Here is a 17,653-nt window from a genome sequence, read left to right as displayed (position 1 = left end):
TCAATGGAGTTAACATTCAGAGAGTAATGGTCCAGTTCTCCTTATTATGTCTTAAATTTGTACGAAAAGTGAGTCTGTACAGAGGTTGGTAGCCACAACCTAAAATATTTCCAGCAGTTCTCTTACATCTTTAAAATGAAATTAAACGACAGGCTGGACAAACCAAGAGACTCATTCAGCAGTTCTGTGGACTTTCATTTTGAGAGTCACGTTTCTCTCTGCGGGAGTCGCAACTAAACCGTTCAGCTATTGTTAAATGTCTCATTGTCTGTTTACCCACATCTTTGACACCAGGTAAACCAGACTTTAGTCATGTTGGCAGATTTCCACTTGCTGCCGAATAGGTATTGAGATCAGTGGATGCTACCTGGGGAACAAACTTTTACCAAATTAAAGAGCTGCAGTGAAATATGTGTGCTAGACTCCTGGTTTTAAGCTAAGTGTGCATCAGTTCTCTGAGCAGGGAGCACAAAGGACGGGTGAGTACTTCCACCTTCTCTGTGTGTTCTAAGTTCCTTAAAAAACTGATCTGGAATGAACCTAAGTTCATCAGTTGTCACAAATGGTACCACTCTGGTCGGAGGTGTTGATAATGGGGGAGAGCTGTGCATGAGTGGGGGCAAAGGGTATATGGAACATCTCTGTACCTTCTCTCAGTTTTGTTGTGGAGTTAAAACTGCTCAAGGGGGAAAAAAAAAAGTCTTAAAGAAAAAACACTGACCTGGAAATTAAGTTGTAAGTTTAGTATTTGAAAGAAAACTTGATTTTAAAAGAATAATTAACAGGTTTATGTAACCCTTTAGTTAACCTGCTTATATAATATGTATAACACCTTGAAGGTACGTGGCATGTGTTTCCAAGTCATGTGAAAGAATATGAAAATAGCCAGCTTGTGAACAAAAGTCTAAAGAAGTACAGCACAAATTTTGATATTAAAGGAAACATTATGAAGATTTAATTTGTTACTGAAGATGTTGCCACATTACATTTTTTTGTGTTCTCCATTGACCAGTCACAGCTTCAAATCTAATAAACAAGAGCTCTGTGATTAATTCACCAGATGTTCCTAGTTTAAAAGTCCTTATTTTAAAATGTTTTCCAAAGTTCTATTCTATTGGAGCTGTGATTTTGATATTTCCAAGATGAAGCTAGAAGGCAGTTTTATACCTGATCTTGTGTTAATGATTGCTGAGGGACTGTTCTCTACAAATTAATCAGAGAGCACTGAAAAATTCTAGAAATTGACTGGCTATGGTATGCAGGGCCTTGTGCTAGGGGTAAAGGGAGTGGGATACCAAGGTGAAGATGGGCTGGTTCTTACTTTCATGGAGCATCCAGTTGAACTAGAATCCAAGACTGAGTATGACAAATTTGAAAACTGTCTTCTTCATATCTGCACTATTAAAAAGTAGCATTCAAGTACTTGGATATTTCATTAAAAATAATGAGTGTTGTGTGTGTAATTACAAAACTTCAGGGATATACTTTTGGCTTTTATTTAAAAACCATGAGTTTGAAGCCAATTCTTAAGGTAGTGGATTAATTTTTTATTATTGGATAGATGATATGTTCGAATAATATACAAATATACAATATACTGCACAAGTTTGTATAAGACCTTTTGGCTTCTTATCATTATGAAAATTAAATGAAATAGCTTATTTTTTGAAGCTAGTTACATTTATAATAATAGGTATCATCAGCTGGTAGTTTTATAAATCATGCTTTACTTTTTCAGTAAAATATATACATATGTTTGTGGTAATAAAAATATTCATGTACTTACTGTATCTTAGGAAACATTTTTATAATTCTCTGTTCCTTGGAAAATCAACAAAATTTGGGGTTTGGATTGTTCATTCAGTTTACATGTGTACTATATTATAAATGTTTGAAATGAATGAACCTCTTACTTTTCTTCCCTAATATGAACTTTTGTAAAATCGGGTGGAGAAAAGACTAATGTTGTGTTTCTTGTGACAGGTACTGCAGTAGGTATTTTACAGATGCTGTCCTGGTTTGTTTGGTCACTAACCCTTCTGACCCACAAAATCCCAGCAACATTTTAAGTATCCCCAGGTCTCTATATAGAGACAAAACTCATTTTTTATCACACTTTAAATATCCTAAATTGATTTCTGTTTCTGTGGCTTGATTTGTAAATTAGGCGATTTACTTTCTTTCACCTGGCTAAGTTCCTGAGTTAATCCTTTATTTCTTGCCTGCATAGTTGCTAAGGTCAAGTTTCTTTCCAGGTTTTGCATTTCTTAGCATGTTTATTTGTTTGGGGGAGGGGGAAGCCGGAGGAAATGTTATGTGTATTTTATTGCCTAGCCAATCTGCAAGTGTGAAGATAGAGAAGGATCCTTATGTTATGTACCGTCTGAAAAACTCCACTATACATTCGTGAGAGAATGAGAGTAAAAAAGGCAAATAACATCTTGGTATTGTTATAAAAACAATTTTCACCTTGCACATGCCCTGAAAGGGCCCTGGGGACCTCCAGGGTTCATGGACCACCTTTTGAGAAGCACTGCTGCAGAAGTTAGAGGGGTGGGGAGAGTAACAGTGGGGTGGGAACTTTGACTTCTTTTATATATTTCTACGCTGTACTTGAATTTTTTATAATGAGCATATATTACTTTGGTCATTTCTAAACACAAAAAAGAAAGTGAAGGGGTGTGAGGGGAGATGATTACATCCTAGAAAGTAATACAATTTTTGCTTCAACAACAATTCTCATTTTAGTTCCTAATTATATGATCTCAGAATAAATCTAAATTTCATATTCAGCTGCTATGTTTTAAATAGGATCCCATACAGAATATTAACATGAACAAGTAAATAATGCAAGTCCCAGGTCATTTGTTCCCATTGTCTTCTTTTTTTTTTTATTGGAGTATAATTGCTTTACAGTGTTGTGTTAGGTTCTACTGTACAGCAAAGTGAATCAGCTATACGTATACATATATCCCGTCTTTTTTGGATTTCCTTCCCATTTAGGTCACCACAGAGCACTGAGTAGGGTTCCCTGTGCTATACAGTAGGTTCTTATTAGTTATCTATTTTATACATAGTATCGATAGTGTATATATGTCAATCCCAATCTCCCAATTCATCCCACCCCCTCCTTTCCCCCTTGGTATCCATACGTTTGTTCTCTATGTCTGTGTCTCTGTTTCTGCTTTGTAAATAAGATCATCTATACCAATTTTTTTAGATTCCACATAGATGTGTTAATATATGATATTTGTTTTTCTCTTTCTGACTTACTTCACTCTGTAGGACAGTCTCGAGGTCCATCCACATTTCTACAAATTACCCAATTTTGTTCCTTTTTATGGCTGAGTAATATTCCATTGTATATATGTACCACATCATTCAGAGTAATAACAGTAAAGATGATCCAAAATCTCGGAAATAGAATGGAGAAAATACAAGAAACATTTAACAAGGACCTAGAAGAACTAAAGAACAAACAGTGATGAACAACACAATAACTGAAATTAAAAATACACTAGAAGGAATCAGTAGCAGAATAACTGAGGCAGAAGAACGGATAAGTGAGCTGGAAGATAGAATGGTAGAAATAACTGCCGCAGAACAGAATAAAGAAAAAAGAATGAAAAGAGTTGAGGACAGGGGACTTCCCTGGTGGTCCAGTGGTTAAGAATCCACCTTCCAATGCAGGGGACTAGGGTTCAGTCCCTGGTTGGGGAACTAAGATCCCACATGCCACGGGGCAGCTAAGCCTGTGCGCCGCAACTGCTGAGCCCAGAGCCACAATGAAGGATCCCACATGCTGCAACAAAGTTCCCGTGTGCCTCAACTAGGACCCGACAGAGCTAAATAAATACATAAAATAAATATTTTTAAAAAGAAAAGAATTGAGGACAGTCTCAGAGACCTCTGAGACAACATTAAACGCACCAACATTCAAATGATAGGGGTCCCATTGTCTGTTAAAGATCTGAACACACACTCCCTGTTTTTCTCTCTGTAGTATGCCTTTGCTTCTGACTCTCCCACAAAAGGTGCTGACCCTGAATATGTCGATGCTCAGTCCCTTGTATCATTTTTCCCTGCTAATTCAAGTGAACCTGGGAATGGAAAGAGCAGAGTCCCATTTAATGCTTAAATTGTCCTTGGACACTTCAGCTGTCAGATTAGGAATTCTCGCTCTCCCGGCCCAACTTTGTATTTGGCCCCAAAATATCTGTTCTTATTTCTTCTGCTTCCTCACAAGTTGGAGAAATAGGAGCAATTCCTAAATCTTTCACTTCAGTTATCCTCTTTCTAATAAATGACTTAAAAAAGCATTCAGGTAGGATTTTAAAAATTTACGAACGGACTTCTTGTTTTCAAGGTAACAGAAATAACCAAAAGCTTGAAAACCTAAAGAAATTAGAATAATTTGGCTCAGGTCAAAGTGTAATTTTCTTTATGAAAAAAGCAAACATTAATCTGATAGTTTTCCAGTGAGATACTAAAAAGAGACCTTAATAAGTAATAAAATCCAACTTTGTCTATTGAAACAATGAAATGTTATAACTAGAGGAAAAATGTTACATTTTCAGCCTATATCTAAATATTAACTCCATTGAATTATTCCTTTAATGTCTTTCAGATTTATCCCTTCATATAAAGTGCTTAATTTTTTCCAAATATAAAGTAATGTATATTTTTTGCACTAAAAAATTAGAAAAAAATTAAGAAAAAATTAAAAATCATCTATAATCCCACCACCTCTGTACAGCTACTGTTAACATTCTGAAATATATTTTGATTATATGTTTAACGTCATCATATTCTACATACTCCTTATAGCCTGATTTTTTAGTTGACAGAACATCATGGCTATTTTTTCCATACCAATAAACAGAAATTCATGTTGTCACTTTGATTCACTGCATGTTATATCCTTAAAAGTCTGTACTATTCTCATATGTATTAGATTTAAAATTTTTTTTTATTTATTTATTTTTGGCTGCGTTGGGTCGTCTTTGCTGCATGCGGGCTTTCTCTAGTTGCGGCGAGCGGGGGCTACTCTTTGTTGCGGTGCGTGGGCTTCTCACTGCGGTGACTTCTCTTGTTGCAGAGCATGGGCTCTAGGCGCACGGGCTTCAGTAGTTGTGGCACGCAGGCTCACTAGTTGTGGCTCACGGGCTCTAGAGTGCAGGCTCAGTAGTTGTGGCGCACGGGCTTAGTTGCTCTGTGGCCTGTGGGATCTTCTGGACCAGGGCTGGAACCCTTGTCCCCTGCCTTGGCAGGCAGATTCTTAACCACTGCGCCACCAGGGAAGCCCTAGATTTTTTTTTTTACTATAATAAAATAATGCTTTAGTAAGCACGTCTGTTCCTATATCTTTCCATACCAGTCTGATCATTTCCTTAGGGTAAAGACTTAGCTGTGGGATTGCTGGGTCATTGCGGCAGGTATGTTTTTTTCCAAAGACTTTTTAATACAATTGCAAAATTCCTCTTTAGAAAGACTGTACCCAGTTTATAGTCCCTTTCCCCCAATGCTGATCTATTCTTGAATGTAATGGGTTTTTTAAAAATCATTATTATTTTGGTTTTCACTTCTTTGAAAATCTTTGTGGTTGAAGTTGAACATCTTTTCAAATGTTCTGCACAAGTTGCCTGTTCATGTGCTTTGCCTCTTTTCCTGTTGGAATGTCATCTCACTGATCTGTGAATGCTCTTTATAGTCTTTGAAAGACATCTACTGCTTATTATATGTGATGTATTGTTTTCTTCTCTGTGCATTTAAGAATTGTCATATGATTATAATTATAATAATTATAATATTATAATATATAATTATCCTATAAGGATTATAAGACACTCTAGAGACTGAATGGTATTAAGGCTCTGGGCTTTTTGATGTAGACCTTTCTCTTTGTCTCCTGCCATTGGAGAGATGAGCAAATATTTCTTTGTAAGGCTAATTGTCTAAGTAGTAGGTGTGCCACCATTCTCATAGTTATAAAAATGTTGAGACATAATCCATGGTTTTTTTTTTTAATATATGTGTTCTCTGACTCTTTCTCTAAGACTGAAACCAGCATTGCAGCAGAAATTCACCAGCAAGTCCATAAGGGGAGAAAACAAAATCCTTATCCTCGCATTTTTCTTACAGTTGTTGCTACCTTTGGTCCCCTCAGGAACTTGCGGTTTTTAATATAGCTCACTGTTCTCACTGTGATCTGTGTGATCTCACCCCCATGTCCATCGACATGAGAAATGGGTTCTCTAACCCTAGGCTGTATTTCCATGTATTTTCAGAGTATCCACATACTGGAGAGGACTTCTTCCTCTAGCACTGAACCTTCTGTAAGTCGGCAACTGCTGGAACCGGTCCCCCTCTCCAAGGTCAGTGACAGAATGTGTTGCTTTCTCACATGGTAGGATGCCTGGCCTGTGGCCAGTTGAACAATACCTCTTACACCTGACTCCCCTAAGGTAGCTGTGACACCCATTGTAGAGCTGCTCTTTCACTTCTTTCCACCTCCAGTATGTAGGGTTTCTTTGCCCTGCGTAAGGAGGAAAGAAATGAAAGTGTATTTGCTGGGATGTGCAGGGTTACATAGAAACGTCCAGAATTCTCTTTATTTTAAGGGAAAAGGGCAAGAGAAACTCTTTGCATTCCCTGTTGGTAAGATGAGCTAATATTTCTATATCAAGGTTATAGAAAAACATCACTGGGTCCAGCAGTAACAACACAACAACAGGTACAGTTGTTGCCCATGCACTGCACACCAGGTGCTATACTAAGTGCTTAGATACATGATCCCATTTACTGTAATCCTTATGAGCAGTTCCATGCAGTGTAGGTTTTTATTACATTTTACAAGTATGGAAACCGAGAGTTAGTAACTTGCCCAAAGTCAAAAGAGCTGCTAAGTAGCAGAGCAGGGATTCAAACTTAGACTTGTTTAAGCTCTACCCCACCTGCAGAGTAACACAGTCCCTAGCCAGAGGGGGCGTTGTACATTCAGAGTTCCAGTCCCCTTCTCACATCTGGACTTCCTAGCAGTGAGCTCTGAGGAGAACCCTGCAGACTACTAATGAAGACCTTTTCTGTTTCATGGAAGCCAGTGTCCCCTCCTCTTCAGCTTTCTCTTCCTCGGACTAGGAGGATATCTAAATTCATTTATGTCTAAAATGCAAAAATCACAAAGAAAAGTCAAGGAGACACCATCCTACTCACCCCCACCCCTTGCTCGATTCCCTGAGATTTCCGGTGGGTTGGCTCTCCTACTGAGAAACTCAGAAAATAGAACGCATGGGGATTTTGAATCCAAATATAAAAACAGCACTTTAATCTCCCCGAAAGATTAACTTCTAAGTATGTATAAGTGATCCATCCACATTGCTTTTCCTATATTAAACAGAATCCTTTAGGAAAAGAACACTCTACTACACTACTGTATTGTAGAATACAGACATTTGTACCTCTTTACACTTTGAAGGCATTACAAACTATAAATTTATTCCATCAGACAGGAGTAGACTGCTAAACTAAAAAAGGGGGAGTTATTAAACTATTTTTAAAAAACTTAGAAATGAAAAATGCTCTTATTTCTATTTGAATGACAAACAGAGAATGTCTACTTGGTAAATGTGACGACTAATCTCTTTGAAACCTCAGTCCTCTCTTACACACAGCTAAAGGACAGAGAGAATAAATATTGATTTAGGGGTGATAGAGAAGGCAGCTAACATTGACTGAGCACCCACTTTGAGCCAGGCACTGGATTAGTACATACATCCTCTCAGTCAGTCCCCAACTTGATGAAGTGAGTACCGATATCATTCTCATTTTGTTGATAAGGAAACTGAGACTTGGGGTATGTATAAGTAAGTTGTCCAGAGTCAGATAGCTGTGAAGTATGTGACATTTAGAGCAGTGGAAACAGAGAAAGGAAGACTTGTAGAATGAGACACAGAAATGGAAAGGAGAGGTGCTGGTATTAAAACAACAAGTAGGGAGCGACACATACACATGACTTGCTCCGGCCACTCCTGGCCCACCAGCTACATCTCCAGCTTCTTGGGCATTTCACTTCATACTCCAGCTGCAGCCACCTGCATGCCGTTCCCTCCGGCCATGCCTTTCTCTCTTCCACTGTTGGGCATCTGTTTCTTCCACCAGGCCTGCAGGAATGCTGTCCTGCTCCCTTCCCCTTTCTTCACTGAAATAAACTCCAACTTCTTTTAAATTAGGCCCACAGGAACCCTTTCTCAAGTGCTGGTCATTGACTCCCTCAGCCCCAGGCTGTCTTGTGTAGCCCGTCTCTGTACTTACCACACTCATTACTTTATTTCACATTCTTCCTTTATGTCAGATTCCCTAGGACAGCCTGAGACTGAGCTTAGGGTGCCTGTGATTTATGGAGGAAGAACCCTTAGGAGGAAAGGGGTGAGCGAAGAGGTTAGGACAGGTGCCGGTGCTGAGCAATAGGGGGTTCCAGCTGGAGTCCACCCTCAACCTGATCCCATGGTGAGCTCTGGAGCATGAGTTATGTCACAGAGTTGGACTCACCCTGAGGCAAGAAGGACTTTTCATTCCCTCAGCTGTTTGTACCCTTGTGTCCTTCAGTCCTTGAGAGCCATGGGGGAGGGTGATGCTACAGCATAATTTCCCAGGTGAAGGCCCCAGCTTGGCCAAACAGCAATTCCTGGTAGAAGAAGGAAGCTGTTAGCCTTAGCAGTTCACAGTGCTCACAGCAGCTGGGACATGGGTCCACTGGCCTGATACAGGGATCTGGGTAGGGCACCAACAGTATCCACTTCCCATTACTCCTCCGTGCAGCTGCCCGCTTGGACCTTGCTGTACAACTAATACTCTTGTGTTTTTCTGTTAATAGATAACACATCTCTTGGGACCTGATGAAATCAGAGAATCCCATCCAATCCAGACACCATAGCATCTCACCATCTCTCAGCCCCTTTGAGAGAAGATGGGCTTCCTGGGCACTGGTTGGTGGTGGAAGAACATTGTTTGAAGTACACATACTCCTGTCTCAGGATTTTTCCAGTTTCTTTGTTTGGTGCTTTCACCTCCTAAAGCATTCCATATATTCCCCTGCCCACTCACACATGCACAGAGAATATACCCTTGAGAAAGGAAGTGTCTCTGGCTTTTTCAAATGAGCAGACTGGGGCTATAATTAGGTTACTTTCTGTTTTTAGGTATTGTTATTACATCAAAGTTCTTTTTAAAGCCTCTGTAAGAGCAAAAATGTTTGTATAATCTGATTCAAGTACTGATGTGATCACATTAGGGCTTTTGACTCTGTTTCTAAGTAAACCTATGAAAGTTGGTGGCTTTTAAGCAGAAAATTAATATCAATTGAAATTATGAAAAAATTACTCAATTTTCAGAAAGTAATTTTAGCTTTCTCAAGATAGACCTGATCTACTAAGTATAGAGATGGATTGTACTAAGTCCTGGGATGGGATATTTCATTTCTTACACACCTTATATGTAACATTATCATCAGTATTTATTTATTTATTTATTTAAAAATTTACTTTATTTATTTATTATTTTTGGCTGCATTGGGTCTTTGTTGCTGCACGCGGGCTTTCTCTAGTTGCAGCGAGCAGGGGCTCCTCCTCATTGCGGTGCGCAGGCTTATTGCAGTGGCTTTTCTTGTTGCGGAGCACAGGCTCTAGGTGCGGGCTTCAGTAGTTGTGGCATGTGGGCTCAATAGTTGTGGCGCATGGGCTTAGCTGCTCTGCAGCATATGGGATCTTTCCGGACCAGGGCTCGAACCCATGTCTTCTGCATTGGGAGGTGGATTCTTAAGCATTGCACCACCAGGGAAGTCTCCAGTATTTATAATTGAAGTAGAGAGAGTTGTTTGTTCTGGCTTTATCTTTTGCCTTTTTGTCTGTTTGACAGTTTATTTAACTCTAAGAACTATGTTAGGATTCTTCCTAATTTCTTTTGCTGGGTTTAGTAATTCTGCATCAGGGCGAGTGGAATTATTTGTTCAGAGCTGCTGCATTTATGTTTAAAAAATACATTTTAACTTCTTGCTTTTCCTATCTTACTTATCTATACCCCCCCCATTTTTTTCCCTCTGTGGTTAAATTCCCAAAGAAGAAAAAAACTGCTGTGATAGAGATCAGTAGTCATAGCACCACAGGGACAAGCAACTACTACAGTCTGATTTTAATTAGAAAAAAATCCAAAAAGCATTTGTACTTATTATTAAATGTTTCCATTTTCATTAGTAATCCAGAGTATTCATCATATATGTACACACACACACACACACACACACACAAACACACACACACACACACACACACACAATAAATCAAAGATGAACACTACTAGCCTTCAGATAAGATAAGATCTAGCCAAAAATAAAAATGCTATTCTTCTGGAGATGGTATCTATGGATGGGGCTACTAAAAATAGAAATATCATTAAATACAGCTGATATCTCTCTAAGAACAGAGAGAGCACTAATGAATATACGTACACATATATAGAGAGTTATTCTTTTAATTTCTTGATTATACCAAGGCTTTCTAAAAGAAATCTATAGAAATCCATCACTTTTATGGAATAAAAATCCATCATTTTTATCTACTTTGCTGATGAGAGTAAAAAGCCAAAGATACTGGACTTTTTATGAGAAGCTACTATTTTCTTCTGTTATTCTAACATTATTTATAAGCAATGCTCACCTGAATTCAATTGCAATTCATTATTATGAAAATTCCAAAACGCTCTGCTTTGTACTCCTGATGATAATCCCTTTTATTGTCCAAAAAACATGGTATAGAGCCTGAAACTGTCTCATCAGAAAAAAAATATATATATATGTATATATAATTTTTTTTAGGTAAGAAGTGGATTTATTTAGAGAGATACACATTCCATAGAGAAATATACATTTAAAAATTACTGTATCTAATTAACAGTTCAGACCAATCACAGTTTCTGACAGTATTCAAGTAGAAAATCACTTTGGGGGTTGTTTTCTTATGTTAAGGGGAGATTTACAGCTCCTTCAAAGGGTTCTTAATATTGCCGAATGAACACTGGTAGGTGCGTTTCTGTAAGGGCTGTAGTTCATTCACTAGGCACCCCTCAGGGATGACCAAGCAGATGGAGAAATAACACTGATCTCACATTAGTTCTCAGGGCAGTGGTGGTTGTAGGGTTGGGCTTAGATAGGGTAGAAGCACGATGCTGGCTTTGGAGGGCTCTTCACAAGCCAGGAGTATCTCCTAGGCTTCATGATGTTTTGCATGAAGCAATGTTCAGCCACATCTCCTGGAAACAATTTTCGGTGAAAATCCCCCTCTAGTTACACATATTTGGGCTTAGATTTGACTCGGCCATAGGGAAAGCAGCTTCTGAGATGAAAGGAGAAGACAGGGGAAAGAGGCGTGGATGGCAAATACACAACCCTCTCCCCCCCTGCTCCTGTGGCCGACATCGGTAACCGATTATGGCCCCTTCGCCCCTGGGTCCTGTCAGAGCCTCACAGTCCTGCAGCAGGTTCTGGGCGGCCACCACCCAGACACTGGGCCAGCAAGTCCAGCGGCCCTGAAATGGAACCCACTGCCATTCCCGTTGAAGTCTTTGTGCTGTGGTCTAAAGATGATTTCTGATAGAACATGTCAGAAGGCAGCTTCCTGAGTCAGTTTGGGTTGGGGCGTTCTGCAGAGGGGCCTGCCCTGATCCGTGGAGCTGCATCCGTCTTTCCAGAGCTGAGGCAGCCGAGCAGGTTATGCTGAGAGATTTTGCTTCCTTGCACTGTGGGCAGGATTGCAGCGGTTGTGCATGGGATGTGACCTCGTTGTTTCTGCCTCTACTTTGCTTGATTGTGCCCCAAGCCTGAGATCTAGAATATGAGTGTTTGCCAGATCAGCGGTTACTTCAGAGCTGCGTGAGCCCTTAGAAATTACCTGGTCCAGGGATTTTAAAACCCAGGATGTTGCTAAGGGGCAGGTATCTAACATGGAAGCAGACCCAAGGGGGACTGTGGTAAACTGAAGATGGGCAGCCATCCTTCAGGGCAGGCCCAGCATTGCCAGATCTTAGGCTTTCACAAAACACTAGAAATTTGGGTTTTTAAAGCCTGCAATCCTCTGATGTTTAAAATGTTGACAAATCATTTTTAAAACTTTTTTTAACACCATAGACGAACAAAACATGTCTCATGGAAGAGGAAACCATGATTTAGTCTGTTTTTAACAGAGGAGGGTGATATGGACTCTAGAATCCCAGATTTCTGGCTCTTTCATGGGCTCCTAAGGGTATGTATGTCTTCGAAGCACGGACTTCTTGGTGGGTGTTTGGCAAGCGGGGCATTTTATGCTCACTCTGAAATGCACGCAGCCTCACTGAGAGGAAACAGATGCCCACAGCGCTGCTCTTCAGCATGAGAAGTCATGAGCCACTTAAGCTGCTGCAGCCTTTTCATTTCTACAGAAAACCAGGCCCACACACGAATTGAACATGTTTCACCAAAATGATCTTATTTTAAAACTTTAAAGTGCCTCTGTGCCCAGAGATGAACTGTCTGGAAAAATGCATTTTAAACCTTGTGAATGCAGGCAATCAAAAGTCCATTCTACCCCAGACTCCACCTCCATCCAGCTCATCTCTGATGGACCCTCATACCTCCAGGGGTACCCGGAAACTCGTTCTCACTTCAATTATAAGTGCATAGCTGGGTCTGAGGCTAGAATTTGCTCCAGAACGGTGGGTTGAGTATCACTTTAAAAGCAATTTCTACTTAAGAATCTGCTTTAAGTGTGTCATCAAACATTGAGAAACATGTGATTTGTTTTTCTTCTTTTCTCTCAGGAAGCTGACAGCTGGGAGATTATAGAAGGGCTGAAAATAGGCCAAACCAATGTCCAGAGACCAGACAAACATGAAGGCTTTATGCTAAAGAAGAGAAAATGGCCTTTAAAGGGCTGGCACAAGGTAACTTTTTCATCATATTATCTTCAGATCATCTTCATAAATAGAGGCTCTTATTTGGTGTCATTAGGTGGGAAACCAAGGGTACAGTTGTATGTGTAAAGCTAGTCTTCAAGGCCTTGTTTTAACTGTACAGGCTGCAACCTATCATACCTATTTAAGTCTGAGATCTGTAATGTCTGTATGCAGGGAAAAAATATTTTACACGATATTTAAAATCCAGTTTGGACATATTTTTGTTTACTCTGCCTTTTTTTTAACTTAAATTAGTATAAATATGTTCTTATTAAATACTCTTCTAAATATGAGATTTTATTAAATGCAGGCATGGCTTCCATTGGATGGATTTATACTAATTCCATTATTGAACCAGTTCCCTATTGGTGAATATGTAGCATATGTCTAATTTTTTATTGTATGAAGTTGTGATGAACATTCTTATACATGAATTTCCATTTAAGTCCTCGGGGTAGATTCCTGGAATTATTGTTACCAGTGCAAACTAAAGATGGAAAGTCACTGATCTTGGAAGTTTGTTTACTGCCCTTTAACGTGTATGGTTTATTCCTCTCTACCTAACTCCACATTCTTTTTCCATCTTCCAGTTTTAATTATGGAGAAAATATTTTACACTGTATTGCAGTTACGTGAGTAGCAGGAATTCTGGATGCTTAGGAGAAGAAAGTTGTCCTCTATTTTCAATATAAGCCTTTTGGTATCTTATATTGACCACCAGTATCTTGTCTGAAATCACTGAAAGAACAGGTTCATTACTTGCCACATCTGCTGATGGGTTTCATCTCAAGGCAGATGGATTTGTGGGCACAAATGGCGGGCTGGTGGCTGCCCATTGACCCAAAAGGGGAAGTTATGGATTATAACATCCTTGAGGAAATATATTTTTTGCAATTTAAGAGAAGGATTTAAAAGTTAACAGTTGGGAAATGTTGCCCCAACCCCCTATCTCTGAGGGTGGAATAAAAACCGGTCAAAGAGTCTTCTTCCCTCTCACTTGTCAGAAACCTTGGCAGTCGCCCCTGCACCCATAATGTTACACCAGTGCCAGGAATCTCTCCCCACCCTTGTTCTTTCTTGGATTTTGGCCAACTGGCCACACTCCTTCCTGGAATCACCTTTGCCTTTCATTCTGACCTTACCACTTTGCAATTCCTCAAATCAGTGGCCTTGCTTATCTCTTTCCCTGTGACCATCCTATAGGTTATCCCTGCTAGAATTCTTTGATAGATAGGAATGGACAAACAGAAGAAAGGGGTCAAAGAAACACATTTTATATAAATGGCTAACTTTAATTAAGCACTCTCAGTCCATGTTTCAGCAAAGCTGGCTGTGGTTCAACAGCAACACTTTCTGGACCTTCCCTTAGACATTTTGCTACACAAGCAATAGGAGGTTCTCCCTAGCATTGCCTTTTCTCTTGGTCTCTAATACCATCAGATATTTATTCAAGCATCAGCCCATTTGATTGCCCAAGTCATAGGCAATCAAGTGTTTTTCAGCTGTAGAGATTCCTTCTTCCAGTGCTTACTTCTCCCCCCCCGACCCCCGCAACCCCAGAACCTATAACAAAGGGGTTACAGTGACCTTCTGTGAGTTCTGTGTAGGGTGTCTCCAGGCCTGACTGCCTGTCACTTCAGCAGCTAAGAGTTCCTGAGTCACATAAAAACTTCCCAGCAGAGTAATTTACCAGCCACAGAAAGACTCCCTGCATCTGTAGAGACTAGAGGACGACACTGGACCCATTGTTTGATTGGGTCCTTGAATGCTGTTTTTGCTCCAGTCAATTGTCCATGGAAAGGAAGTCAACAGCAGAGAGTTCCTGAGGTTTGTGGAGCAAAAATGGCTAGATTCATTTGGACTGGACCATGAGTGTCTTGAAAGAGACAAAAACTGCCCCAGATATATATATTTTCCCCTTAATATAGTTCAGAAATAATTTTTAATCTCTTTTACTAAGAGTGAACTGCAAGTATTTTGCTAAGTGGAGATGCAAGCATATTGATAAGGCTACTTTTTAAACTTTGCAGATAATTCATTATTCATAGCTCCAGTCCACTGGCTTCTGTTAACAGGCATGGGCGTTTTCAGAATTATCTATGGTAGCCAGGGAGATTCAGGAGTTTATCTCCAAGGTGGAAAATCCCCTGTAGACAAATTCCTCACAGAATCACTGTGACCTAACGCAGGTTATTTTCATTTCATTTATTTTCATTTCTCACTTTCAAAAACACCCCACCGTGATTCATTTAGAAAGTCTTAGTTGCAGGCCCTGGGATTCCTCCCTTCCCCCCCCAACCCCTGACACCCCCATTAAGAAAAACCGTGGTGATGGGGGAGTTCCCTGGTGGTCTAGTGGTTAGGATTCAGGGCTTTCACTGCCGTGGCCTGGGTTCAATCCCTGGTCAGGAAACAGATTCCACAAGCTGTGCGGTACAGCCAAGAAAGAAAAGAAAGAAAGAAAAACAGAAAAGAAAAGAAAAACTGTGGTGAGAGATTTCATCCCCATTGGATTATGTATAAAAGAACCCTGCTAGGTAAATAGTATGGAACTCGAGCTAAGATTTCCTTAACCATTTCACGTGACTGACCGTGGCCAGGTGCACTGAATTCAAATACATGAAAATGATCAAACATACTGATTACAAAATGCCAAGCAATGTTAGACCCACACTTGTGAATGTTTTATATAATTCAAAATACTGACAGTAACTGGGGATTGTTTGGTTCTTGCAGCGCTTTTTTGTCCTGGATAATGGAATGTTAAAGTATTCAAAGGCACCACTTGATGTAAGTAGACACGATGATTGGTTTAGAATTCTGCTTGAAGTGAGTAACCACCACAGTGTACAAGTGTTGTGCCATAGTTACCAGCTCTGTGCATTGCTGTGCCTGTAAGATTTAACAAATGTTGCGTGGAAGGTGTGTTTTACGCTTATGCTTAAGCTAGCATAAAATCTCAAACTGGTGCGTGAAGATTTAACTTAACTATTATGATGTGTGTTGTTAAAAACAGAAGCTTAAACCTAAAAGTCACCAACTAATAAAAATCACCCTTTCTGTCTTAGAGAGAAAACCCAAGTAGGCTTTTTTCCTGCATCTCTCAATAAACTATGCTATATGGGCTTTTTTTGAGGTTTAAAGCAACATTTGTTCTTGCTGAAGTCTTTTTAAGACCTATCTTATGAACTTCATTTCTGTTTCATACATTCTTTTATCTTGGGCATCCCAACTCTAAAATTATTCGAAATTATTTTTCTTTAATATAAAAAGTCATTGTTTGTATGCAAAACTGGAAAATGCTCTCCTTCTTATCATTGTATATAGGGTAAGTAACAGAGGGCTCAGATTTCAGTTGTCCCCAGCTCCTTCATTGAATCAGCTGTGTGTCCTTGACCAGATGAGGGCAGCCAGAAGGAAGAGCTGGCTGCTCCGTGCCCTCTGTACTAGCTGCCCAATTTTGCCCCAGCAGCAGTCTTCTAGCTGATTACTTGGGAATCTTCTGGGTTGTAGGTCAGAGATTGACCATAGTTATTTTAGGAACCAGTAAAGGTATCTTTTTTAGTATATAAACTGTGCAATCTATAATTATGAAGTTATGCCAAAAACAGGAATGAGATGAATAGTCTTACTTATTGAAATTGGTATGAAGTCACTGCAACTTCAGCTGTCCTCAGATTCAGGACCTTAACTTCACAACCTTAGCCATTTCCTCTTTGTAGAGGTGGTGTGATGTTCCATCTCCTATAGATAAGTTAAAGATTACATTAAGCTCACTTCAGTACAAAAGCACATCAAATCACATGCCCTTCCAGCCTTTTTACCAGTCTTTTGATTTCAGATTCAAAAAGGAAAGGTCCATGGAAGCATCGATGTCGGACTCTCTGTCATGTCAATTAAAAAGAAAGCTCGGAGAATAGACCTTGACACAGAAGAACATATCTATCATTTGAAGGTAAAATTGCCTTTCAACAGTTTCTCTGCCAATATCTGGGGAAATCACTTGCCTATATCAGTGGTAAACAGGAGATTGGTTTCACCATTACCTACTCCTCTTGTTTATTGTTTTAGGTGAAATCCCAGGACTGGTTTGATGCATGGGTCTCCAAACTGCGCCATCATCGATTGTATCGGCAGAATGAAATTGTGAGATCACCACGAGATGCTAGTTTTCACATATTTCCTTCAACCTCCACAGCTGAATCCTCACCAGCTGCTAATGTTTCTGTTGTGGATGGAAAGGTATGACTTTGTTATATGAAAGTCAGCCCAGAAATTGCTTGGAAAATTATGCAAACATGTTAACTGTGTCTCATTTTACAAACCAGAAAGAGAAGGTTTGCTTTGTAAACTAACCCTCAGAAGACAATAGTGATATTTACCATCAAAGTTAATTACAAGTATAGATTAGGTGGAAATGTGGACCAAGAGAATTAAGTTTTCCTTTCTATGAATGGAGTACATCTAAATTGTATGTGGCTTTGTGGGAATATTAAGAAGTAGAGTGAACATTTGGTTAATCAGCACCTAGAAATTGATGTCTTCCTGGGTGGTAATAAGAAGACCACAAAGTTTTTAAAGTGAAACTTGTTTTTTGCCTTCAGCTGTAATATATACATGACCGTGAGAGAGACCAGTGAATTTCCCCATGAGGTTAACGCAAGTGGGCTAGAGA

General features: G+C 39.6%; 1 protein-coding gene across 8 annotated transcripts in view; it reads left to right on the top strand.

Annotated features, from left to right (window-relative positions):
- The window catches only part of OSBPL6 (oxysterol binding protein like 6), a 213,135-nt gene that overhangs the window by 138,907 nt on the left and 56,575 nt on the right, over window positions 1-17,653 (top strand). For 7 of the 8 annotated variants that reach the window (XM_032638029.1, XM_032638028.1, XM_032638034.1 and 4 more), the window contains 5 exons: window positions 6,288-6,374; window positions 12,844-12,966; window positions 15,715-15,768; window positions 16,820-16,933; window positions 17,050-17,220. In XM_032638029.1, coding sequence (XP_032493920.1) covers window positions 6,288-6,374; window positions 12,844-12,966; window positions 15,715-15,768; window positions 16,820-16,933; window positions 17,050-17,220 — 549 coding nt within the window. The remainder of the gene's footprint in view (window positions 1-6,287; window positions 6,375-12,843; window positions 12,967-15,714; window positions 15,769-16,819; window positions 16,934-17,049; window positions 17,221-17,653) is intronic. The other variant, XM_032638030.1, reaches the window with a different exon arrangement.

The sequence above is a fragment of the Phocoena sinus genome, chromosome 7, assembly GCF_008692025.1.
Source record: "Phocoena sinus isolate mPhoSin1 chromosome 7, mPhoSin1.pri, whole genome shotgun sequence".
Classification (NCBI taxonomy): Eukaryota; Metazoa; Chordata; class Mammalia; order Artiodactyla; family Phocoenidae; genus Phocoena; species Phocoena sinus.
Note: the sequence above shows the minus strand (reverse complement) of the source record. Positions and strands in the feature narration are given on the sequence as shown.